Source organism: Chelonoidis abingdonii, chromosome 5 (genome assembly GCF_003597395.2).
Source record: "Chelonoidis abingdonii isolate Lonesome George chromosome 5, CheloAbing_2.0, whole genome shotgun sequence".
Taxonomy (NCBI): Eukaryota; Metazoa; Chordata; order Testudines; family Testudinidae; genus Chelonoidis; species Chelonoidis abingdonii.
In genome coordinates this window covers 25,757,281-25,785,152 of record NC_133773.1, presented here as the reverse complement: position 1 = coordinate 25,785,152, position 27,872 = coordinate 25,757,281, and the positions used below count along the sequence as shown (strand labels likewise).

General features: G+C 41.9%; 1 protein-coding gene across 1 annotated transcript in view; it reads right to left on the bottom strand.

Annotated features, from left to right (window-relative positions):
* Window positions 1-2,498: 2,498 nt before the first annotated feature.
* Window positions 2,499-27,872, bottom strand: part of LOC116814757 (melanopsin-like) — a 60,841-nt gene continuing 35,467 nt past the window's right edge. The window contains exons 7-10 of the mRNA XM_032762587.2: window positions 27,038-27,145; window positions 14,406-14,580; window positions 10,774-10,926; window positions 2,499-3,254 (exon numbers count right to left, since the gene is read on the bottom strand). Coding sequence (XP_032618478.1) covers window positions 2,868-3,254; window positions 10,774-10,926; window positions 14,406-14,580; window positions 27,038-27,145 — 823 coding nt within the window. The 3' untranslated portion in view covers window positions 2,499-2,867. The remainder of the gene's footprint in view (window positions 3,255-10,773; window positions 10,927-14,405; window positions 14,581-27,037; window positions 27,146-27,872) is intronic.

Below are 27,872 nucleotides of genomic sequence, written 5' to 3'. Positions count from 1 at the left end.
GGAGAACAAAGTTGCTGGTAGGCACTGGATAGACAGATAGGAGACAAGACAATCATGATGGACAACATGAAGTCTGTAAGGGCTAAAGAGGCTTGGAGGGCTAAAGAGAGAAGGTGAAAAGTGTGGATACTACAAATTGGTGTCCCCAAACCTTAAATGATTGGACCTTTTTGGCCTTACCCTCTTCCCCCTCACTCATTTTAGCAAACTACCAGGTTCCTTATTTGTCCCAGTATCAGCTCCAAGAAAACTTCCGAGTTTTCTGCTCAACTGGATGGAAATCTTCAATTCCTGGGGTGAACCATGGAATCTTCTGTAGCAGTGATGCACCCGCCAGTTCAGTGGAATCTGAGGTGTGTTTGAATTGCAGCTATGATGGAACAAACACAGTCTTTTCAGGGTTGGAATTGCAGAGAAAGTTATTTTATGTAATGGATCATCTCCAGAGATAGACAGCACCCACAAGAGCGTATATCTCTATGCACTCTTCTGGTTGAAGGGAGACTCTAGAAAGTGCTGGCTCCAGGTGCGTGGAAGTGGAGAAAGTGTCATGGACTGGTCATGGGCACTTCAAATGTACTTCCTAACAAATTATCATGAACTTCAAAATTAACTATTGTTATGTTATTTTAAAGCATCCTCCGGAGGTTATTTTCTAATGATAACTTATTAAAACAGTTTCTAAGTTTGTTTAGATTGTAACATGTGCAGGGCGAGGACTGTCTTTTAATGTGTATTTGTACAGAGCCTAGAACTATAAGACCCTGATCCTGACTGGGGCATCTTGAAACGACTGTAATATAAGTAATAATTAATACTAATAAGGTATCCTGAGAGTTCGTAATAGCATTTTATAGCATTCAGTGTTATTGTAGCACTGTGTGTCCAGTGGTAGCACCACATGCACCAAAGAAGCTAGAAGGACTTCTCTAGTTCCCTCAGCTATCCCATCAAGTCTCTCAACATTTCTTACTGACACTTAGCATCATTCTTATGATGCCATACTGGATGCATTCCAGCCCCCACCTTGATTTGTCAATTGTGGGTTATACTTTAGTTAACTTACTGTTAACACAGTTGCAAACTAGATTTGGCTTGTTTTTTGATTTAAAAAGATAAGCCTCCAAGGTTTCCATATCAAGAGGAAAAAAAAAAAAAGGCAAGAGAAAGCTATTAGTGTGCGCATAGAACAGGGAAATGCTCTCAGTATAATATACAACGCAGTCACCGGAATAAAACAGGACATTTTTATAGACTATGAAAACAAATTCTGCAGGTCAGCTGCTTGCTTGACCTGAAGTTTGTTAAACAAATTATGTTCTGTTACACCAGTAACTATTTTCTTCAGTGGAGTTAAACCCACATAACAGAGAGCAGAATTTAGTTCATTGTGTGTCCCACCTGTGGGTGTGACAGAAGGAATGAGAAAGAGTTGGAGGATATGTTTAAAAAAGGAAAAATGGGGAAAGACACAAAACCACAAGGAACAAAATGCTAAGCTAGGAAGGGATTTTGAACACAAGGAACTAATATGAATCAAAGATGAAAGAAACAAAACCATTATCCACAAGTAAATATGTGAACTGGCATCCTGCAGTAAATCCCACATTTACAGTGGTAGAGCCCTATGCTGCTATACTCAATCCCCACAGGGACAGCGGGGAAATGACAGTTGGGACAGGAAGACAAGGTGAGTGAGGTAATATCTTTTATTGGACCAACTTCTGTTGGTGAGAGAGACAAGCTCTCAAGCTACACAGAGCTCTTTTTCAAGTTTGGGTAGGAAGTCCCTCTGAGGTACTTTGGAAGGTTGGTCCCTCACAGTAAAGTTTATGCATCCCTGTTCTTTTTCTCATGGGCAGCTGAGAGGGGAAAAAAGCTCTTAATACCTGCCCCCTCCCTTTGTGTCCCACCAACATGAAAACTGAACTATGGCAGTTGGTGTTTTATTTTCATCAATGAGTCTTTAAGCCAATTGTGAGAGTCCGCTCTTTGAACAGGACTCATTACAATTCACACATGCTTAAACAATACCGTGCACCCCAAGATACTCTAAAATGCCTTTAAAATTTGTTTTTGGAGCAGTATAACACCTCTAATCCTGTCAGTAATCTGTTGAATGGGCATGGTGGCTGTCCTAACATTCAGCTGAAATACAAGCCTCTCTTTCTTACCCTTATTATCTTCTAAACAAATAATCACTTTTGTATTGAATGATCCATTCATCTAGCTAGTACAGAAAACTTTCTACTAGGAAAAAAAAAGACTCGACAAAAAGACATAGGTGCTTCTGATTGTGAGGTTGTATAGAGACTTGCAAGAGAGACTAGTACAGGGTGTCCACATTTTCTAATCAACTCAGTGGGTGCTGCTATAATTTTGGGCAGTACTACTTCTGAAGTCCATACCGTCAACAAATTTTGGTGTATGCAGTCACTACATAGCATATCCTGTGGTGACAATTCCAGGAACTATTGCCTTCTAGAGATAATAGTACTTGGAATGATGTTGAATCATGAAACTGCATCCTGGGCACCCAGGTAGGAGAAGTATTCATTGGGTGCTAGATAGTTCTTTGCTAGCATCCACCCATCTATATTAAAAACCATGAAGCAGCAGGTTGACTTGAAATATGCCATTCTAGTTTGCTGCCCGATATTCCACTGCTCATTTTAGAAGCACCGTCTAAAAGGCTGTTTCAGTGTCTGAAGAGGTCCGAACAAAGATGGGTTCAAAGACTGCCTCGTGACTATAATACAAATATACAAAAAGTCTGAAGATTTAATCTAGAAGACTTCAGTTATTTGGTATAATAATGTGGAGAAGCAGCCAAGAAAACAATGACCAGAAAGTTTTCTTTTTTACACTTATGACAGAAACTTCTCAAATGCTTCAAGGAAATCTGTGGAAGAGCTAAGCCCGTCTATGTCCAATAAATTATTCTTGCCACGAAAGTGGAATAAATCAGTCTCTTCCTCCTCTCCATGTTCACGTTCTTCTTGTCCTTCAACAAGGTTGGTCTCGGAAGTAGGAATGACAATGATACGTGGGACTGCAGTACTAATGATAGGGTCCAGGCCTCTGTTTATTTGAGTTTCCCTTTGTGAGGTATCTGAGCCTCTTCCTTTGCTGATGCTGTTCAAGCCAACGGGAAGAGAAGCTGCTTTTAAGGAACTGGTCACAAGTACTTTAGGGGAATTCTGTAGGACTGACCTACCAAGCAGCTTCTGCAAGTAGCTGGAGGAGAGCAAAACCTAGGGTAAAAACAACACAATCTTTAGAACCATCATTTGACATATAACAATTGTAGGTTATCTCACCACACTGAAACAAGTGTTTGAAATCTTTTCTACCAGTCCATTAACATTTTAGGTGTTAGTTCTCTTGAGCTGTTTCCCCATTAATATTTGAGCCATTGCCCCAAAATAAAATCAGTATCATGTGATCAATGTATTAAAATTTACCAAACTGTCACTTTTAGAAATGCACAACATATACAACAAAATACTAAATGAAGTAAAGAAATGCCTATTTGGTCAAACATTTTAAAAAATGTGTAAGTAATGGACATTAACCCATTTTATGCTATGATTAATGGAGAAGCACATTCTGAAACATATTTATCCATTACTAATTTGGAACTGTATTGTACCCATTCTGCCATAAGTTTTTATGGTTACTGGGCTAAATCCTCAGCTGCTCCAAATCAGTACAACTCCACTGGAGCTATGACAATTTACACCATCTAAGGATCTGACTGACTTCCTGGTTTTTTGTTTTTTAAAAAACCTTCCAAGAAAAAAATTATATATAAAAGGAGAGTTTTTTTCAGGCATCCTAGTAGTGACGCAGCATTATGCTGCTGCATCAAAACTCTTTGGGGATGAAAGTAGAAACTTCCATATGCTCACTTTTCAAAATAAAACTGAGTTTATTTCACAACACTTGCTATTCATTCTGTTCTACACAGAGTCTAATACCGCTCTTATCACTGTAGTAGTATCTGAGGATACATCTACACTGCAATAAAAGAACTGGTGCACAGGCCCAGCAGGCCCAGGTCAATTGAATTTGGAGCACGTGGCTTGAAGTGCGGGGCTAAAAAATTGCAATGTAGATGTTCAGACTCTGGCTGGATCCTAGGCTCTGAGGCCCTGTGGGTAGGGAGGATTTCAGAGCCTGAGCCTAAATGCATACACAGCTATTTTTAGACCTGCAGCCTCAGTCAGAGGACACAGGCTCTGGGACTTGGTGCTGCAGGATTTTTATTGCAGTGTAGACATACCCTCAGGGTTTTAGAATAGCCTCTGCCCCCACCCTTAAGAAAGTTCCAGTCCTGCATCAGATGCTTCATACATGTTTAAAATGTTATTTCTCAAACATTTTAACACATGAAACCTATCACATCCTGGAACCTTTTTTCTGTATAATGAACAAAGAAGTATCTCAGATTAAATATTTATATAGAACAGTTTGATTCTTCGTATCTTTATTTTCTTAAAATTCCATTTTCCCTGCCACAACCACAGTAACAATTTCAATAGTTGTGTCCTGAGATGTTTCCTATGTATCTTGTCTTCCCAGTAGGTGGCGCTGTAACCATAAGAAATATAGATAGTACCATATTTAACAAAAATGAAGAAAAATAATTCCACTTCTTTGGCTTCAGAAGCTCTTCACTTTCTATTCACTCTGATCGATCTATAATTTCATGACCACCATTTTAGTTTACCTAGGACTCTCAAAAGATCAATCCAATCATCATCAAGAGTATAAAAATCAACCATCACAAACACTAATGCTTTAAAAAAACGTAAATAATAATAATGGAAGTTTTTGTAATCAGACTAATATTTTTTAAGTATAAGTAAACAGGTCTGTGTTCTTTTGGGAGAACATGTAAATCCTTTAATTAGCTCATCTGAAGAAACAGGAGGGAGAGAAAAAGACAGAGTGTCCTTTTGAAAACCTATTTTATTTCCCTTTTCCCCCCTCATAACTAGGAGCCAGAAACTCCTGAGTTCTAAACCTGGCTCTGACAATGACTCCCTCAGTGACCTTAGACATGTTGCATAACCCTTCTCCCTCAGTTTTCCCATGTCCAAAATTATGGCAATCCCTCACAGGAATGCTGTGAAGATTAGTTAGTAAATGTTTTCACAACATTCTGAACATGGAAAGCGTGAAATATTAATATTGTCTTTCCTACAATAACTGAAATGATGATTATAAAAATACTTAGTGAGAGATAGAAAGGAAATGGTTAAAGAAAAATAGAAACCTTTCTCTGGCAAGGAGAAGCAACATTAAAAAGAAAAACATAATGAATACTTCACTTCTTTGGATATTTCTGCGAAAACTGATATAGCTCAGGGCAGAGAACAAGTCTTGCTCTTTGTTTTATAAAGCATCGCGTACATTTATGGTAATATATAGATCTATATATTATTAATCTTGAGTGTCTTCTTAGGTCTCCTCCTTTCAACATACATCAACTGTTTTTCTTCTTCTATTGGAGGTATTTCTCTAACACTGATATAACATAGTACTTAAGCTCATACCATTAGTACATTGCAACATGATGGCCAAGTGGATCCTTATCTCCTTCTAGTGGCTGGACTCTGTACAAAGAGGTTTCCTGAATCTGCTAAAGCCTCGGAGCTGATGAACTAGGTTCTTGATCTCAAACTGTTGATGCTCATGCTTTTAGATCATGACAGCCTGATTGTAAGATAGCTCACCTTTGAGCAAAAGATTTTGCATTTGTGGGAATGAGATAGGACAGGTTTGATGCTATTGTCCATCTCTCCCTCTCTTTGGGTATCACATTGGATGCCTATAGCTTACGCTATAACACCACAATATATTCCAATTCCATAGCCAGGAATTAATAATTTTGATTTAATTATAATGATTTCTGCAGCTACAGTGATGGTCATTTTAAAGAGATGCACTCAAAGTGGACAAAACCAGAGTATGACACTCCCTAAATGAACATTTTAAGGATGCCTGACACAGAAGAAAAGTCCAGTCCTCCAAACAGGGCCAGCTAGAGAATTAAAACTCCAGCTCCCCAGCTGCATAAGCCATTCACCCCACATCAGAGATCTGTGTTTGTAGTGAATATGGTTGTGCACACACGGCACCATCTCCCAGCTTGGTGGGCCTGGCTTGCTCCTGTTAGCAGGCTGCTTGTTATAAATAACAGCCATCCTGCTCTTTAAAGTGCTAGGAGAGCAGAATTCTTGTTAATTTCAACCCCCTGCAGACTCACAAGAATGTAAAGAGCAGGGAGAACAGAACAGTTTAATGGGGTGACAACAAAGTCATTAGAGCCCACAAGATACCTTGCTGAACGATAGCACTGTGTCAGTCCTTGTCTTTGAAGGCTCATGGCTTTCCAAGACTAGGGGGAATTGTTAAAAAAAAAGTACCATTTGGACTTTTGGGAGGGATAGCTCAGTGATTTGAGCATTGGTCTGCTAAACCCAGCGTTGTGAGTTCAATCCTTCAGGGAGCCACTTAGGAATCTAGGGCAAAAATCAGTACTTGGTCTTGCTAGTGAAGGCAGGGAGCTGGACTCAATGACCTTTCGAGGTCCCTTCCAGTTCTAGGAGATAGGTATATCTCTAATTATTAGACTAGTGTTAAAATATGGACCTTCAATATGCCTGTAGGTCTTCTTCACTCAGTATACATTATTGTTTCTCTGCCACAGGTATTTGTGTAGTGCCCATCCCCATTGTACCTCAGCTAACAATATTTGCCTTTTCATCTACAGATACACAGGTACAGAAGATATTGCTATCTTTTGGGAGTGTAGGTGTGCAAAACAGGTATGCGGACTGCCCTGTGAGATCATCGAAACTGTCTGATTAAAGCCTCATTTCACACTACCAACATTGCCTAGTCACTGTCACATGACACATCACTTTCCTGGACCTGAGAAAAAGCTCTGTGTAGCCAGAAAGCTTGTCTCTATCACCAACAGAAGTCGGGCCGATAGAAGATACTACCTCAGCTCCTCCCCCCCCCCATCTTTCACATGTTTTAGTGTCATTCTAGATTTGATGTGTAATCATGTCATTGTAGTCCATTGTCATAGGCCATTAGTCTCATCACTCCTAGGTGATGACACAGAAAGCACACTCTCCCAACATGCTGCGAGCTCTGGGAGCCATTTCCCCTGGGGTGGTAATTAGCTGCCACACTCTGGCCTTGGGTATATGTCAGCAGCCCGCCAGTAATTTTGCATTAAGCAATCCTCATCTGAATCAACTTACGAAGAAGATATCATAGGATACAATAAGTTTCCCGATCTTGACAGGATGGGCAGTTTGTTTGTTTGTTTTTTTTAAAATGTGGAGCAGAGGAAAAGTGAGATTATTCTCTGCCTCAGAAACTTTACTATATTGATAAATACATGGACTAAATGATCCTTGACCTGACTCCAACTCACTGCAAGATCAATAGTAGGTTTAAAGTGTTACAACCAAAATCTGTTGTAGACAATCTGGTCATGCTGTCTAGAAGTCTAAAGTAAATCCCTAAAAGGTCAACTTTGTGTTTTTAGGGCAACCAGAAGACCTGATGATGAAGTGCTCCCATTGATCTTGACAAGAGGATACGTGCTGGAAGCTACTGAAATATGCTTGTGCATGAAAGCAGCACAAAGAAGAGCTTCACACCCTGCACCTGGGACACTTAACGTGAATTTGTGAAAGCGCCTATCTGTAGCATTATAAACCACTTGCCAGTGAATAGTACTGAGATCAGTAGAGTGCAGGAACCCAATCGAGGGCTACTTATCAAAACTATCTGACAGCCATCCTTCAAGGACAAAAATCAGCATAGCCTCTGATTCTTCCTGCGCAGAACAGTGTGGCCAAGTTACAACCATTAAAATAATGAATTACTATGGGGCAACATGTCTAAGAAGAAAACCTCAGATTTCCTCCCCTCCACTTCTCTCTCGGGAAAAAAAAGAGAAGAGATTGAATTTGGAGTTGAGGGTGTCTGGAGCGAATCCCCTAACTCTTCTTCCTCTCCACTGTCTTGGGTGTGTGACAAGATGGCCAATGTAGTATGGTAGGTCCTGCGCTTTTCTTGGTGGGGGCTAAGATGCCACCCCTTGCCCCTGCTCTTGGGGCACTGAGGGCCCCACTAGTGGCCCGGGAAGGTGGTAAAGGGGGGAAGCAGGGGAGGGGTCTGGGTTTGCTCCTCACTCTGAATCCCAGCCCCTCTCAACCCCTGCGGGTCCTTATCCTTTTCCCCATTGGGTGGGGTACCTTCAGTCCTTTGACTGCTGGGTCTGGGTCTCCCTTACTCTGGTTTTCTGATCTTCCAAGTCTCATAGCACACCTCCAAGTTGCAGTCCTGCCTTCTTCCACCTCCTCCCCTGACTGCCTGAAGCAGGGGGTTTTATTAGGTTGATAACAGGCTCTTAACTGACTACAGGTGCTACAATTAACCTGTAGCAACCCTCCCTAGTCTTCAGAGAACTACACCTTAATTAGCCTAGGGCTTATATACTTCCCCTCGACCACTCTCCCATTGCTCCCTGGCCCTCCTGTATTGGAGGCGTGATGTCCAGACATGGATTTAGCAAGGGAGCTCTGAAGCAAGGTGAGGTCACCCAGTTTGGGTCCTTTCCTGCCAGCAGGAACTGGACATTTCAGTCACTCAGCCCTGTGACTGAGGGTTAGATGGAGACTTCACACCCAGGGCCCTTTCCCCACTTTCTTCTGCACAGAGAGTATGAGCTTCTACTGTTTCCATGGCTTCCAAAGCCAAATATAGCACCTCCATATAAAACACTAGCTGCCTTCCTCAGCAAGAGACAGGAACAAACTGGAGGTCTGGACACAAAGGGCCAAATCCTCAGCTGTTGTATATCAGAGTAGCTCCATTGATTTAAGTAGAAATATGCCAATTCACACCAGGTGAGGGTGTGGCCTGGGGTGCATGAGAGAGGTGGGATTTGGCACCAAATCTCTTGCTCCTAATAGTTACTTCACTGACACCTGAGGAGCAGACCTACTCATTGTCCATACTGGCTCACCAAGCTACAGAACACTGGCTTAAGTGGTGGCACTTGATCTCTACCATCATTGTCTTTTTTGGGGGGGTTAAAGTGAAGAAACTGATTGATGTGACTTTTGCAGTGGCACCACCTGGAATGAAAGAAAGTGAGGATTATTCTGTCAACAGAAGAAGGTATCACACTACACTAAATTATTTTATCTTGCCCAAGATTCCATAAAGCATTAATGTTACTCTGCAGCCAGCAGCAATGTTTTATTGGGTCAGATTCCCATTTACATTAAGGCCCCTTTACACTATCCTATCAGTGTAAAAGGGCCTTAAAGTAGAAACAAATTGCATTTACACTCACTTTAAGTCCATTTTACATTGCTTGAGCAGCATACATGGGCTACAAATGTAAATGAGGTTCAGGCCCATTATTTATATAGCAGCAACATTGTGGTGCATGCTTTCATGGATGAGAGTGGAGGTCCAGACCTCAGAGAACATTCAACCTAAAGAGATAGCACAGAGAAGAAGTGCAGAGATGGGATCCAAAAGCACGAACTGACAATACCGTACAACTTGTCAGTGATGCAATCAATCATTCTTATGCTGTTTTATTTTTTTTTTCCAAAAATTATTTTCTACTGCCTGTTTTGTCAACACTTGATAAAGGGGAGGACTAAGGTTTTCCAGCCTTGTGGATGAAACGATATGAAAGAGACACCTGGAGGAAGACTGAGTAGATGCATTCAGGAATAAGAAGATCAGTTTGCTTAAACTATGCTGTCTCTAGAAAAAGAACCGGAGATCCAAAAGGAAAGAAAGGTGACTGAATCAGGTTACCATCTTATGGTGTATTGTTAGATCAGTTAGATATGTCATAGGAACTGGATACCTACAAACCTGAGAGTACTAGCCAACTTATTAGTAGGTTGGATATTGAAAGTCTTATGCCTTTGTCTACTGAAGGTGTGGCATTGGCACTTTCCCATGTGATTCACAGCAATGCTATATCTGGAAGTCCAGTGATACTGAAGTATTGGCAAAAGCTGATTCAGGGGTGATCTGAGGTCATCTTCTGAAGTTCCACCTCTAGAAAAGTGACACTTCTGAGAAAATGACATCAAACTGCAGCAGTTTGGTTTGTAGTTTTGTTGCATCCACAAGAGATGTGCTCAGTACTCACCATCTCCAGTTTCAGTGACAGAAGGGGGGTAAGCTGCCAGACTTTCCCACTCTCAGGGAGAAATGGGAGTTTCTCTCTCCTCTTCCCCCTCAACAAAGATAAAACATTTTTTAATGTATACTAAAATGAGGGTGCAAAAAAGAGTGGCTTCCACTACTTCTGAATCTGACTTGAAACCCTTATTTTGTAGCAAATGGAGTCTGCCACAACATGGAGGTGAATTCCTTAGATTTGGGATTGGGATGAGATCAACCATGCTGAGATGAAGTAGTCAGGTTCTTAAATTCATCTCCACTAATTGTGCTACAAGTCAGCATTTGATCTGGCTTTGGAATGGTAGGTTGCTTTTCCAGCAAAGGCAAAGCAGCTGGGAAAAGAGTTAAAGCATTCTTAGGGCCTGTAATGGTGGAGTGGGAGAAACCTTCAAAACCACAAATACAGGTGAGGTCTTTAAGATGTATCCACTTGAGCATCAAGGTTGAATGGGTAAACCGGAGAACACTTGCCAAAGAAAAATTATACAATAAAAACAAGAAGCAATTAAGTCCTTCTTTTACCTTTTCTTCAGTTATTGCATTGCAGCTGTGGGCCTTCAGAAGCAGTTCCCTCTTCTCCTCCTGTCTTGGACATGATGAAAAAGAGTTACTTCTGGAAGGCTGCAGTTTCTTATGAACTAGCTCCACTGGCTCAAGCTCTACGTCACTCCAAGCCTAAACACCAAGTGAGAATTATTTCAAACTATTATATTCTTTCTAACTTTTTAAATTTTCTTTTTCATCTGCTGGTAAGCAGGTTGCTTTTGCATGTAGATAAAATGAGAGTGTTCTAAAATGGGCCATATACCCAGCCCTGATGAATCCCCCATTAGACAAGAATTATTCCACATATTCTTGATTTTCTATCTTACTGCTCTCCTGACACTTGTATCTTTGGAAGAACAGAGCTTGTAAAACACAGTGCATCCATTTTTACCTAGACTTTTTACTCACCTTTGATCTCTGTAGTATAGTGATGTTTGTGGTACCTAAGAATTAGATGTCCAGTAGCAGAGAGAGAGAGAGAGAACAATCTGGAACGTGGGCAGTTACTTCACTTATTTTTCCTGTGCCTCACTAGGGATGGAGCTCAGTCCTGATTTGCTACAACTCAGATATTCCATTTCTGGACCTATCTTGTGCAAAGACTGTGAATCATGACGAATTATATCTTGATTTTGTGATTTGAACAAAAGGCGGAGATCAAACTGTTTTCCACATGCACTTAAGTGAGGATTTGAAATGAGGTCCATGAAGGTGTGAAACTAATGCATGAACATCACTGGATTACTTAGTTCCCTCAGCTATGAATAGTCTTTTCATTTTTCCTTCCTTGTATAATTAAAACTAGAGATGCCATTTTATTTACATTAGAAATGGGCACACACTCCAACAAGAGAATTTGTTTGGTGGAAACAGCTACAATTCCTATTTGGTACTGCCAACTTGTGCATTAGCAAGTGTGTTACAAAACTTCACCATGAACTGCTACCATGCAATAGGAAAAAGCCACTGGGTTAAGCTTTTATTTCAAAGGGCATCTACACTGCTGCACTGAACTGGCATTTTAAATCCATGTTTCCTATCAGTCACTGAAAGAATAATTGCCTCTGGCAGTGTCAAATCAACAGAGCACTGCATTACAGCAGCAGCGGTTTTGTTTGAGACCTATAAGCAAAGGTTAGGCCAAGGCTGACACCTTTAGAGAACATTATCCCAGGCCTAGAAAGGAGATTACTTCCAAAACAAAACAAAACGACTCAACTGAGTTTACAGAAAATGAATGGTGACAAAGAGAACAAAAGAAATGGCTCACTCAGGTCAGGACATGTAAGGTGCTATAGAATAACTACAGTGAACCTCATTTAGCATCCACTGATCTACTCATCCGTAAAAAAAATTTGTTGAGAGGGAAATAAAGGAGAAAATGAGAGTCAAGGAAAATGGAAAGGTGAAAGGAACAGGAGGATACATAGGAGAGGGGGAAATAAATGAGTTAGAAGTCTTCCTTTTTTTTTAAACTCTTATTTTATCATCTCCAGAAACAACATATTTCCAGTGCCACCCTTGCATAAGCATTATGTACAACTAGTGAGTTAGGCCTTGATCTAGCAAAGTACTTAAGTAGGTGCTTAACTCTAAGCATGGGAGCAGTTCCAGTGACTTTGCTGGATATGTATCTTACAGCAGAAAATGTGCCTGCTTTTCCTGTCAGAATGCTTCATATATTTTATACAACAGCCTAGGTTTCTGAGAATAATCTTAATGGTTCCACAGAACCTCCAGGGCAATTACATTACCATCCATCCTCATGAGCAATACCTTAATGTATCATCCCTATAGTAAGAAACTTCATGGTCTGTGAGTGTAAATTAGCTCAATGGGCAAAAGTTTCCACATTTTATTTACATTATAACAGAATTACTTATACTTTTTTTTTTTTTAACAGCTTCTGTTGCCATGGCATCCGTAGCACTGCACAATAAATACAAAAATGAGTGATTCATAGAGATGGTTCAATAAACAATTGCTGCGATGTTTCTACCATGTTAAGATCCTTCATCCTAACATAGTGACAATCAGTTAAATGCCTGGTTGAACAGGGAAGCCTTAAAATTTGCCCTGAAGGTTGAAAAACTCTGGATCACATAGACTTACAGGGCCATATGAAGGAGCAAGTTCCCAAGAGACTGGTGTTCTGCAGACAATACTACTGCTGGAAAGTTCTGTTCCATTCAGCAATTGTAAAAGCATTGGAAGTAATTGTAATTGTTGCAATGAGGCATTCAGGGAGAGGCATTCTGTCAGCTAGCCCTGACCCACCCAATGTTAGTTCAATGAGGGAGGATGAGGCCCTCTTCCAGCAGTTGAGGTGTGAACACCAAGGGAGGAGAAACTGCTTTTGTAGTTGGCTAGCCATTCACAGTCTTCGTTTAATCCTGAGCTGATGGTGTCAAATTTGCAAATGAACTGAAGTTCAGCAGTTTCTCTTTGAAGTCTGGTCCTGAAGTTTTTTTGCTGCAGGATGGCTACCTTTAAATCTGCTATTGTGTGGCCAGGGAAGTTGAAGTGTTCTCCTACAGGTTTTTGTATATTGCCATTCCTAATATCTGATTTGTGTCCATTTATCCTTTTACGTAGGGACTGTCCAGTTTGGCCAATGTACATAGCAGAGGGGCATAGCTGGCATATGATGGCATATATTACATTGGTGATGGTGTGGCTGATCTGGTTAGGTCCTGTGATGGTGTAGATATGTGGGCAGAGTTGGCATCAAGGTTTGTTGCATGGATTGGTTCCTGAGTTAGAGGTACTATGGTGCGGTGTGTTGTTAATGGTGACAATATGCTTCAGGTTGGCGGGTTGTCTGTGGGCCATCATATGCCAGCAATGCCCCTCTGCTATTAAACAAAGACTATGACTGGCTAGCCAACTACAAACCTCGTTATCTCCAGCCTGATTCTTGCTTGCATACATATACCTGCCTCTGGAAATTTCCACTACAAGCATCCAACAAAGTGGGTATTCACCCACGAAAGCTCATGCTCCAATACGTCTGTTAGTCTATAAGGTGCCACAGGACTCCTTGCTGCTTTTACAGATCCAGACTAACACGGCTACCCCTCTGAGTCTGGGGGATGAGAGTCCCCAAGGGAACTTTTTATTTTTAGTACTATTCTGTCTGGTCCTATGGATATGAAGCCTACAAAGCCTGGGCTCTATTGAATTTTACCTGAGACAGATAAAGAGTGAAAAGGCTGAGAGCATTAATTTTCATAATTTAACTAAAAAAATACATTTTTGTAATTAATGTGAATTTAATATGTGTGATTTTTCCACATAAAATCCCTCTGCACTGTCACAGCTATACCCCAGGCAGAGCACCAGCAGCTATGACACCCAAGATTCCACTTCTACGAAACAACCACATTGGAATGCATGGTAAAAGTTGGATAAATAAATCAAACAATAATATTCCTGAACCACAGACAGTGATTACTCTCATACAGAAACTTTATTCTTCCAAGGCTTTCAGAAACAGATGCCAAAGTATAACTCTGGATACATTTTTAGAGAATTAACTGGGGACCTGACTTGTTTCAGACAGGCAAGTTTTATACTCAATTTACTTCATGGAAATAAGAAAGACTTACTGCTTCTCCAGTGGAAACTGATGAAACACAACTACTCTTGTTCCTGGAGGCAAAAGAGCGATGGCTGGAGACAGAGGCCCTGAATGATGATTCATTTATAGAACCTGATGAGAGATCGCTCTTTGATATCCGTATGAAAAATCGCAAGCAGGGAACAGCACTGCGAATAGTTTTCCTGAAGGGGAACAGGAGAGTAAAAGTTACAAGCCGCATAACTCCACAAATACTAGCAGCACTATTTGGAAAATGATCTGACAGAAATTCTCTCTCTCTCGGTAATCTCAGTATAGCTTTTCTTTTGTCGTATAAAGATTAAAGATTACTTGGAAGTAGCTTGTTAGGGCTCATGTGAACTGTTAACAAGACAAAAGGAAAGACATCACATGGATTCAGTGGCTTTAAACCAAAAGGATTTAAAGAATGCAAGGATGAGTAGTGAGAATTGAAAATACAATCAATTTTTAGTAATATGTTCAACTTAAAAAATGGTTAGTTGTTCATTTAATTGCAAATAAAGGATTAATACTGAAACATACAAAGCTATTTAACCATAAGGGGTCAGATTCTGTCCTGTGATGACATCTGTTCTGTGACAGGAGAAGGAGAGCAGCACTGGGGAGCCAGTTATTTATTTTTATCATGGTAGTATCTAGAAGCCTCAGTCACAGACCAGGACCTTAATGTGCTAGGCAACGTACAAACAGAGAACAAAAAGATGCTTACAATCAACAAGCATTTACAATCTGCACAATGTTTACTAGCAATCTAAGGGCCTGTCTACACAGCATGGTAATGCACACTAGACAGAGTCGGATTATGGATGTTTGGGGCCCTGGGCCAGAGCAAGTGCTCCTGCTTCCCTGGCGCTCATGCAGGGGAAATAGGGTTGGGGCACAAGAGTTTCCCCCGTCCTCCCAGCACTCCTGTTGGGGAGTGAAACTGGCAGGAGTGCCAGGTGGATGGGTGGAGTGGGGCAAGCCCCCATGCCCCGAATGGAGTGTGAGGCAGGCGAGAAGAGTGGGGCAAGCCCTCATGCCCCAACCCCCCGCAGGAGTATCTGGTGGATGGGCAGGCAGAGGAGGTCAGGGTGTGGGGGAGCCCATTTTTCTGGGGACCCCCTAATTGGCCAGGGTGCCTGGGCATGGGCCCCATTGGCCCAGGGGCTAATCTGCCATGGACACTAGAAGGGCATGAATCTAAAGTGCACTGATGTGTTGTGCACAAACAAGCCTGTACAGACCTGCTGGTATGAACTAAAAGTTCCCCAGCATGCTAGCATAGCATGGGGCCACTTAGGGTACATGTACACAGCAAAAAAAAAGCCTGTAGCCCCGAGTGTCAGGGACCATGTCCATTTACCTGGACTTGCAGGACGAAAACTTGCAGTATGACATTTGAGATCAGACTGATGCCTGGGTTCTGAAACCCACTGTCCTCATGAGGTTTCAGAGCCCAGGATGTAGCCGAACCTGAACATCTACACTGCAATTCTATAGCCCATCAGCATGAGCCCCATGAACCTGAGTTAGCTAACCCAGGCCAACTGCAGCCCTGCCACATGTCTTTGTTGCAGTGTAGCCATACTCTGTGTGCAACGCACTGGCATGCTTCAGAATTCACAACCCTGTCATGCACATTGCTGCACCATGCAGACAGGCCTTAAGTAACAGTTATGGGTCCCTGAGTTTTTGGGCTGATCTGTGCTGGCCCAGCCCCAGCATAAATTAGAACAGCCTAGGGGGTTCCACTAATCCACGCCAGTTGGCTACACTCCACAAGGGACCATATGCCAGTTGAAAACTGGCAGATGAGAATAAGCAGAGCCCTCTGGTCCTTTGCCCAACCACCTCCACTCCCCTGTGATGGTCAGTTGGCACAGGAGCCAGGCATGTTGACTTGAAGCCAACTCATGGTTCTTCCCTGCTGAGGGAATTCTCAGCTGGTTAGCGATGACTAGATTCCAGCTCCTTGAGGCTCCCTGTGTTGTGCAAAGCAGATGGTTCAAGGGCAGAGAATCTGGCCCAATGCCTTTGTACTTGGTATAATAAATCTACAACCTCATATCACTCCAGATTAATTCTAGTGCAATCAACACAATACCAGCAAATATTGCTACAGACAGAAACGCACAAAGACAATGAACAAGATAGGACAAGCCACACATACAGTGGACAACCACTACTGCTCTGTCCACTTGTGAATCACATATCAGTGAAGGAAGCAAAAACATATATTAAACTCCAGAAGCACATGTTAGAGCTGGATGAATATTCCAAGAACAAAAAAAAATTGCTTCAACATTAATTCAACTTTTTAAACAAATTTCTGAACAACTTTGCATGCAGGAATGTGTGAGGAAATAGTGACTTTTCAGCAAATACGCCAATATTCAAGAAAATATTACATTTGCAAAAGTGCACAGAGGCCTCAGAAATCTGATTCTGAAAGATACTCTCACATGAATAAGGAACAAAAATGTACCATATGATCTGGGAATCCAAGACAGACTGCAGCATATTCGGTAGTCTTAGGACCTCCCAGCTCTTTGTCTACAGACCTTGCTGGGACAATGGAATGGATGCCTTAATGTCTACAGGAGATCTGGGCCCGAATGAGTGGTAGCTGGCTTAGTCTTAGATTCTGTTCTTGCAACGAGTCCCGCCTATGCAATTGCAGAGCCCCTCCTTGACTTCAGTAGTGCTGAGTGAAGGCAGGGATCTGCCCTTGTGGAGCTCACTGCAGGATTGAGGCCTTAATCCAGGTGAGACAGAAGTAACGCTCATTGGGTGGAAGAAATAACTGGAAGAATTAGCAACCGTTTTATTGGTAGCTGAGGGAATGCAACCAGTGACTGTGACACAGGTTCATGACTGAGATGTTTTCTTAGACCCCAGGCTGCTGCTGAATTGTCTGATAGGACCTGTGGCCAAGACTACCATTTTCTGCATGCAGCTAGGAAGAGAAGTGCAACCACTTCTTTGCTACCATAATTCATGCCGTTGTTACACTGGGACTAGATAGTTGTAATGCACTCTCCCATCACTATTCAGTAACTAAAGATGGTGGCAACCTGCTTATTAAACATTGGAGCTACATGAACTGCGCTAGCGGCCTGTGAATTTCCAGGAAGAATTTAAGGTCTATTCTAACCTTCAAAAGACCTGAATGGGTTTAGGACCAGATTACCTGGGAGACCACCTCTGCCATTCTTCTCTCTTCAACTGCCATCAGGACACAGTGCAAAACCAAGCTTTTTTGGGGGGCATGTGAGGAACAGGTATATTGAGGAACAGGATTTATAATAATGTTAGTCTTCTGGAGGTGATTAGAATGAGACATTGAAGCTAACATGGATTTTGAAGTGTGCTTTCATAATTTACATTTTAAAATTTAAAATGGATGCAGCTTGTAAAAGGTACTTACTGGATGATGATTTTACAGTAAATTGAAATAAAAGAAAGTAATCAAATTTCATATATTGAGTACTCGCAAAGAACTACCTGAGAATAAGCTATAGACCAAAACTTCTTCATGGAAGTTATTTGGTGAATAATTTTGAACAAATCCATTTGAGAACATTGTGATCTGCTTGACGATGATTCACAAACACAGAAAGGAAAAAAAAATTCATTTGTTTTGAATGAATCATTTAAATAAATCCCTTCAAATCACAGTGAAAGTAACAGCAATAATTCTAAAATGAAATGAATGCTAAACTTTTTTATCAAGTAATATTTATTTAGTTTTATGTACAGTTTTTCTCCATATTTAATGGTTTTCAAAAAATTTGTTATTTCTAGTGATCTCTATCATGGAGAGATGGTTTATTCCAGGCCGTTAGAATGAACATGCAAATTTCAAGTCAAGTCATGCTATAGCTTATTGTACTGGCATAGAGAAAAATGATGAAATGTATTAGGAAATGTAGCTGTTCGCATCTCAAGTGAAGCTGGTTGAAAAATGAAAAACATTTTGCAAAAAAAAAATAATTTTTTTTCATTGACACTTCAAACAAAAATATCTGACAAAAATTTTAAAATTTGAAAAATTTTAACCAGATGTAATATTGAGATCCTGCTTTAACAGCAAGATAATTCTGGATATAAAATCATCATTTCAAATTGAATGAACTGCTAGTAATCCAATAACGACTAAGTCAGTGTTTGGATAGTGCCTTTTCAGCAGGTATCTGGAGTTAAAAAGTTCTAGGAATAAACACCTGATCAGTCCAACTAATGAACTTCCACAGGATTTACTGGACCTTAGCAAGGCTAAAAAGAACACACATGCCATGATTATTAAAGAAATTCCTGATGTTGCTATGACTGTAATTGGAATCAGCACTATTTTCTCTATTATATGCAGTCATTTTTTGGCTTACCTATTTACAATATATTTTTACAGTATGTTTCCTTTCATTGATTACTTTTTAAATTCATCCCACTACCAACAGCAATTCTCAGCACAAGGAAACATCCTGCACTGTGTGTGAACTCTTTAGTTCACTATTCCTGAACTCTGTGACTCATGTGTACCATCCAAACCTATCAAAGTCAAAAAGGGAAAAGTTGGTTTCACTCAAGTCAGAAGATCAAAGACAAAATTGTTTTGTTTTGTTCATAGTCAAAAACTGAACAAAGTGTCTCATATTTATGATATTTAGAGTTGGACGGATGATTTGATTAATCCAACCCATTTCACTGTTTGTGAATGATCCATAAACAGACTTCGATCTTGGAATATTTGCTCATTAGTCAGACTTATTGGGGAATGATATATGCATATATATTTCCATCAATGGACTGCTTGCAAACTATTCATTGTGTCGACTTATTCGCTATTTGTAACTTTCTATGTGGTCTGCATGATTCATTCTCCTAAGTGACATAATATTGCTTCTACTTTCTGACTGGACGATTCTCAGATCCATAAAGTGCTTTCACAAGGATTTCATGAACACTTCTGGTGTCAGTAGTCATGGAAATACAGATGGGAAAGAAGGGATGGGATTTTTAAAAGTGCTCAGTGGTAGCCTAACTTTGTTCCTATTTAAATAAATGGAAAATTTCCACTAACTTCAAAGAGAATAAAATTAAGCCAATGCTGAGCACATTTGAAAAGTCCCTGCTGCATAATATTTTGGTTCAGGAACTCTACTCAATATACAAAGACTCTCAGAAGCAGTTCCTACAGTACAGTGCTTATTCAGGGAACAGTAATTTATTTCTTTACAAACATAGAATATAAATATGAAATCGTGGGAAAAAATAACTTTGGCTCAAAAATTCCAGCTTCATACTATACTTTCCTCTATTTCCACAAACCACTGGCGGCTGGTGACTTCTGAAAGTAGACAGGGAGATCTGACATAGCCCCTCTAAGCAGTCTGGGAGGATGCCAACTACAAAAAAAGATACTGGCAATTTTTGATTCTTCAGTGGCTCTTTATTTTTAAGAGTTATGTTTCCGATAGGAGATAGACTCCCTCTCTGCGTATTTCTCTCTTCTCCAGGCTTTCAATAGTTTGGTCCCCATAGGCAGAGAAATGAGCGCAGAAAAGCTAGTCACCTCTAGTGAAAACCAATTAAGATGTAAAGTGGTACAAACATTTTTACTGTACACTCAAGACATTTGACAGTCTTCTGAAATTAAGCAGGAAATCAAAATGTTGGGGGTGCAAAATTGTCTAATTTGGCGTTTAATTTTCAGAAAAATATGTTCTTATTTTTATATGAATCTTTTTTCTCCAATATCTTAATTAATTACATATCAGATATTCAAAGTAATTAACTATCCGGGTTTTACCAGCATCCAACTGCGGGAAAAAAATTAGAGCTCCAAATGAGACAATGTTGCAATTTCCCCCTCTACCTATAATAGAATCTTATAGACAATTTACACTGCCATCTAGTGGTACAATTCTTTATATATTTACCCTCACCTCACACATTTACTTTGTTCAAAGGCTTGCTATTATATCTATACAGTTGCTTTGCAAGAGATATTCCTTGAAAGAATTGTTGGCGAGTCATGTGAAATAATGAAAAACAGTTATGGTTAGAAGAAATTCTCCTTCTAAAAAGTCACGTATTTTCTGTTGAAAATATGTATTTGGACAGAAAGTTGTGTGAAAAAGAAGTGTTTTCACAGGATTCTTAGAAATCAAACATTTAGAACTTTTACGGGTGTAAACCACCCCTGAACTCTTTCCTACCAAGTTAGAAAACAAACAAGAAAAGAATGGTGAGCAGAAAAATATACAATGGAATCTTCTGCTTTCCACATCCCAATTTGATAGAAAAAAATATCATTGCAATCCCATTCCAATTTAGGGTTTGTTTTCAGGTTTCATGGTCCTCTTCTTTTAGCCATGGAGATGAATCTTGGGTTGATGGATATAGCACAGGCTAAACATCTTTGTAATTGCTGCATTTGAGCTAGTGCTTGATCTTGGTTATATCTCTTTGTAGTAGACAAAATCTAAGTGCCCATCAGCCAGCGAGCTTTCCCACTGTTAGCTGGAACAATTATACAATATCCAACATAATCATTGATGACAATCAGCCATATTGGGTGTCCTTGGACCCATGCCATCATTAAGGCCAGTGGTCTATCTGGAATGAAATTTCACAGCAACTCTCAGGCCTTGTCTACACTACCTGATTAAATCGAATTACTTTAAATCGATTTTATAAAACCGATTTTATAAAATCGATTTAGTGCGTCCACACTAGGATTCTAAAATCGATTTTGTGCGTCCATGGCCCACGTCTAGCGTTGATTTCAGGAGCGGTGCACTGTGGGTAGCTGTTCCACAGCTATCCCATAGTTCCTTGATATTCAGGAGTCACTGTGTGTGTTCCACTGCTTTCCACATAGTTCCACTTCTGGTTGAGAGCCCAGTGCTGCTGGGACCAAAAAATTGTCTCCCGGTGGTGCTGGGGGTACAGCTTCACCCTCCTTTTGTGAAAGGCGCAGCAACCATTTTCGTGCCTGTTTCTTTCTTTCCTGGGTTGAAGCAGAGAGCAAAGCCCCATAGCACAGCAAGCATGGACCCTGCTGAGACGATGGACCCCCTGCTGAGACCGTAACGCCAATCGTGTGTAACACCACGCGCCGTCCGTGCCTGTCCTATGCTGAGCCTTCATGACTGGGCAATTCCAGGAGGAGGAGGAGGAGGAGGGGGAGGGCAGCAGTCCTATGGCAGGCGACCAACAAGAGCGAATGATTTATGATGACGAATGGAGACTGATTTTCCTCCCTAACCGGTGGGACCCTAGCATTTTGGACGCTACTGTGGGTAGATGGGGCAGCTCTCTACCCACTGAACGTCGAGATTTGGGCATCCGGGGGAAACAAGCACAGACCTGGGCCTTGGGCCGCTATTTTGCAGGCTGTGGCGGTACAATTTTTCCCAGTGGATCTGCCAAAACTGTCCTTATTGCGTAGAGCACTTTCTTATTGAACTTTAGTGACTTGCTTTCCCTGCACCTGAAACCCTAATGACTACTATGAGCAGCCCTCACAGTGCCTAGCAGACTCGAGTGGCAAATAGCCTCTGGATATCTTGCACTCCAGGGACAACTACCGGTCAGTCGGGGATCAATTTGGGTGCGGAACATCTTACCGTGGGGCCTGCTGTTGATGCACAGTAGCAAAGCCAATCGTTACGCGTGCGTGCTACGAGGTTTGTGACTTCGGGAACGTGCAGGTATAGTGACGATGGCTTTGCATGCATGGGATTCCTAACTGTGGACCGTGGGCCATAGCTGGAACCCCGTATACCTATCTTGGCCCAGGACAGAGGTACAGTGAACCGGCAAGGTGGTACTTCATGGTCTATAAGCACTGGTGGATACAAGGGACGTTTTCACAGTTCACGTGATTTATGGCCAGGAAGGGTTCCTGACCTCGTTGGTCTTCAGAACACTACTTCTTTTAAACGCTGCCAGGAAATTATTCCCGACCAGAAAATACAGTTTTGGCGATGTTGAGTGCCTGTCGTTATCTGGGTGACCAGTACCTACCCCTTGATGCCTGGCTCATGCAGCCATACACCAGGCGCCTGGACGTGGGTCAGGAGCTGTTCAACGTACAGTCCGAGCGGTCTGAGCAGAGTTGCGGGATGGATGGTAGTAGAGTGTGCTTTGGGCGTCTTCTATTAAAGGGGCGCTTATCGATCATTACTTTACATCAGCTCAGACCTCAGACCAAACCATGTCCCATGCTATTGCTGCTTTCTGGTGTGTCTCCACAATCTTTATCAGAGGAGTAAGGGGAGACTTTGGCGGTGGGGCGAGGCTGAGGCAATCCACCTGGCGCTCAACTACGAGCAGCAGACACAGCGGCGATAGAGAGCACACCAAGAGGCGGTGCGCATCCAGGAAGCCTTGAACAGTAGTTCATCGCGGAGCCAGGGAGCTCTCTTTGCGTGTGACTGCAGCACTCTTATAGTGCTTGTTTTTTCCCTTGATGAACACTCCCCCGTCTCTTGAACTCCCCTTAAGCAACCCACCCTCCCCTTTACTTACAAGTGTCTGAAGACTTTTCAAAGCAACACCCCCCCCCTGTTGATTCTCTAGGATGAGGAAATAAGTCGTATATTTTGAAAAATCATTTATTCAGTATTACAAAATCATTTGTTATTGCCTTAATCATGAGGTTCGTTCTTCTTTTTTAAAATGATCCCTGTAAGAAGAAAACCCCTTCCGCCCGTTTTGGCTGATATTTCTTGATTTTTAGAAGTAATTATATTAAAGAGGGCACTGAAATTATCTGGTGTAGGTATCCCTGCATGGTGTCTTTTGTGAGAGGACGGAAGGTAAGGAAAAGCCCCATGAAGCACATTCAGCACCGTTAATGTCAGCCTTTGGTTGGGGTGTCCATGGGGGGGGAGTGTTCTGGTGAGAAGCCTTCGCCCCCACGGCATTCTTTTAACAAACGTCTGGTGAGGGAGATATGGATTGGGAGCTTCGAGTGGTGGTTAATCAGGGGCGTGCAGTGGCACTCTGAACCCCCGCTGCTGTTCTGCATCCACCATCGTTCTGAGAGCATTCTCAGTTGTGTCACGCACGCAGCTCCAGTCCATCACAGCCAACGCAGATCTTCCTGCCTTACACCTCTTTGATCTTCCTGCAAGGTCGTTCCTTTTGCCCACTCTTCTACACTTCTACCTGCCGGCTCTTCCTCCCGGCCACCTCTGTTCTCCTTGCCGCCACCTCTATCTCGAGACGTCTCTCCTGTCCTCCCCTGTCCAACTGGCATCTTTCTTGTATTTTGCTACCACTTCCTTCCAATCATTATGATGAGGCTCTGCTTACTTGTGCGCTTATCACTTCCATGATTTTCTTGAAACACATTTCATCTCGACGTTCTCTTTCTCATCGCTTTTTGGCTAGCCTTCCAGATGGCGCCAGGGAGTACGAACAGTTGCGCCGCTTGTATGGGGAGGTAAGAGAGTTACAGAGAAGTAATGTAAAAAGATGACATTCTTACAGCAACATGTGTCTCACACGCTGAACAACCTATGCACCTTAACATAGCACATGGTTTCATAAACAGGGTCGATTTTTGCATCTCTTAATACTGAGAGCCTCTTGTCCCTGGGGGTCGACACATGCAATGCGGTTCCCGTCTGTATCAATTCTAGCTTCCATGCATCCATGGTAAGTCTTTTTGTTTGACTGCTCCAGGATTCTCCAGTATCCTCACTCCTCCCTCCTAAGCATTCCTCTCCACCCCTCACGCGCGTGGCTGTTAGCTGGGAAGAGTCCTGCTCGGCCAAACAGTACGAGAAGCCCGACAGCCTACCTATGACTCTGTGAAGGCAATGATTTCAAAGTTACATCATGCATGCCTGGAGGGGGAACGTTTTCGTTCAATGTGGACCCGGCTAAGGCTGCCTTGCCCGAATTCTACTGAAAAGGCTCTTTGATTATCTCCCAATATCAATTCATGGAGTTTCTTGGCGAGGATTTTTCACTCCATCCCCAGAATGTTAATTGACTTATCTCTTGTACTGTACTGGCTAAGAAGGAATTACAACGCATGTCTTCCCAAATTTATATTCAACTGCTTGTTTGTCACCATCGATTGCATAGGAAACATGTTCACTCCACCAGAGGTTCCCTTCATAGGCTTCATTTCTGGATAGTGGCTTGGAATTGGGCTGGAAAAAAATAGAGAATAGGAGGAGTAATATTCAGGGCTCAAAAAACAGCCCTGGACTGCTGTAGGTAATTGAGCGCTTGTGTGCTATCGCAATCTCTTACCTCTGCTATCATCCTTCAGTCAAATCTGCCCACCTCATGCAGAATCCTCAGGCCGGTGATATGACAACACTGACTCTCGAATCCAACGAGCCGAAGAGGTATGTACTATAGTTTGCCAACCCCCAAAGAAAATTGCATAGCAGCTCTGTAGAACCTGCATAGTATTTCGGACCTGCTCCAGACATATCGCCTGTTATGTCCTCTCTGGATTCTGGTATGCCTGCCTCAGAATATCTCTTGACTTTATATCCTACAATTTGACAACGCAGTCCCTCCTTGTCCTTTTATTCTAATCGATAGACTTTGAATTACTTTCAAAATTAGTAATTTTCTCATTTCGTTTTTTACTGAACGGACAAGTTCCTGGTAAGCACTGACATATACAACGACACCAATCGCGTGCGAGACCTCTTTTCTCACACCCAGCTGGCCAATGGAGACTCGCACTAAGCCTCTTCTGTTGGTCCATTCTGGAGCTTTTTTCTCTCTAGGGACTGCATTTTTATGGCTGCTGGGCTGTCGTGCGCCCGGTCACACTCCTGTGCCTGCTTCAGAGCCCCGCTGGCGGCCAAACAGTGGAACCACTGTTCAACACCTCGTGGGCTTCTGCTTTACTGGCCTCAGGTGCATCGGGAGTTCTTGTTGTGAACTGCTGTCGAGCCCTGTCAGTCGTGGAGTCTCTCTGGGCATAACCTCTGGAGCCAGTTAATCTATCGCGATTTCCCGCTCCCAGCACTACACTAATTCCGACATTAGCTAACTGGCCGTTTTAGCGAGTTTTTACTCCTGTGGTTTTGAAGGAGTACTAAAATCGATTTAAATAGCCCTTTAATTCGAATTACAGGGCGGTGTAGTGTGGACGGGTGCACCATTAATTCGAATTAACGCTGTTAAATTCGAATTTAAGGCGCAGTGTAGACGGGGTCTCAGAAAAGCCTCTGGCTTAAAGGAAGTCCAAGCTTAAGCTGCTGCTGGGAAATGCAGTGTAAGTATGTGCTAGTTTGACACGATTCAGTCAGACAACTCACTAGACCTGGGGTTTAGTGCTTTTTAATATCTTTTGAGACTGTACCACTGAAAGACCCCAGCCCTTTGATATATTTTGTCTTGTATAAGATGAGGCAGTGCTTTTGTGGAACAGACTCCTTTCAGACTGCTAAAGGATTTTCAGTATTTTTAAAAAAATCACCTATTATGAAACAGCAGTGTTTCAGCCATTTACAAATCAAAGACCAGATTAATGACCTTTACGAAAAGCAAGATGTGTGCTTCCCCAGGCTTTTCCTATGGTAGCAGAGGAAGAACAAGCTGGATCTTGTGGGAATATTGTCGAGGCCATGAAGGAGTCACTAATGGAGATTGCAACAGGGCCTGTGCTGAGAATCGAAGAATGTCTGGTCTTTTGGAAATCTGCTTAAGATTTATCCCATTATCCCTCCACCCACTCTTAAGTACTATCCTAACCCACATGCACCTCTCCCCAATTAGTCTCACTCTAATTTTTTGGGTGTCCTCATCCATGTGACTGGGTAAAATCCTTCCATTTGCCCCGCCCCACCCCCAGTATCACCTACATAATGTTCTCATCTCTATAGGAAAGGATGGTCATTATACCCCCTCAACCTCTGGTTCATTGAGGTCAGAGATGGTGGGTAAAACAGAATTCAAATACTTCAGCACAGAAACCCATAAACCAGTTGTGAAGGAACCAGCAAGGAAATAAACAGGAGAAAAAGAAATAAATCAGGAAACAATTCACAACAATCACACAGCAGATTTGCTGCACTTAGGTATACTGGAATTTCAAAAAGCAAGATGGCATAACACAAATAGTCCATCCCCATTCAGAAAATTCATGGGTGCAGGAAGGAGATGAAGGGGTTATGGGTGAAGGGAGCACAGTGCAGGGGTTAGGGGCGCAGGAGGGGAGTGGAGGGGTTATGGGTAAAGGGGAAAAAGTGCAGGGGTTCGGGGCAAAGCAGGGGAATGTAGGGGTTAGAGTGAAGGGAACATAGTGTAGAGGTTAGGAGTGCAGGAGGGGGGCAGGGTTTGGGGATCAGAAGGGCACCAGGGCCATATGCACATTACCTTGATACTGGTGCACATAACAAAATTCATTCTGCACATGGATGAAAAATATTAGGGAACATTGTGCAATTGCAATAACTTTTTTATCCTGCGACCCACATTTTACAGCTATTGGGACATATACACCACTGACGAAAGAGGGCACAGCTCTATTGATTTCAATGGCACTGTGCCCACTTGCTCCTGCAGTGAAGTGCCCTCCATAGAAGGGATTATTATTAATATATACATTTGTATGTGTACTGACAGACAATTGTACTGTGTTTACTGTACCTGTATCTTGGGTGAATTATTGCATAGATGATAGGGTTGTAGATTGCAGAAGCTTTGGCGATAACAGCTGGCACAGATTTAGAATATGGAGTTAGAGTGCTGCCATGGCTAAAATTAAACAAAAACAAAACACAAAGGTATTTAATGGATGTGTGTTAACTAAATTACCAAAACATACTACTCTTTCTTGATTGACGATGTGCTGTGATGGTCTGACAACAAATAGCTTTGAAAAGTTAATTTGTTTCAGTGCATTCCTTGCTGAGACTAAAACCACCATGATTTGGTGCCATACTGGTTACATTTACTTGGAGAAGCTGAATGGCCATCAACCAATGACTTTTCTGTTTCTAAGAATGACAAGCACCCAGAACACACACAATCACTTCTTTCTCTGTTGTTCTGCTAGTCAGAAGCAGGCGAAGAGATTATTAACGTGGAGAACAAGATAGGCATGGAATGGTAATAAAAACCAGTTAAGAATGAAAATCTCATATTGCCACCCCATAGAATCAATTTCATTCTGCACACCAAAAGGCATCAAGGAGACTGAAATTCCAATGTCTGAAAAGAAAGGAGCGTGAAAAAGGGGAAGTGGGCTGAAATCAGCTTTAGCTGTTTTTGCCTCAAACTCTCCCAGCTGCTAAGAGGAGTCTAATTTCCATTAATCATGTAACTCCTACTAATATCAGTGAAGTTGAATGTGCATCAACAGGGGAAGAGGTCCCCCTACAGGGGAGAGCTGGGAAAGGGAGGAGGACATGAGCTCTGAATTTAAAAAGATGTGTAAAAAAGCCTCTTGACTCTCTCTCTCTCTCTACTGGTCACTGTCTTG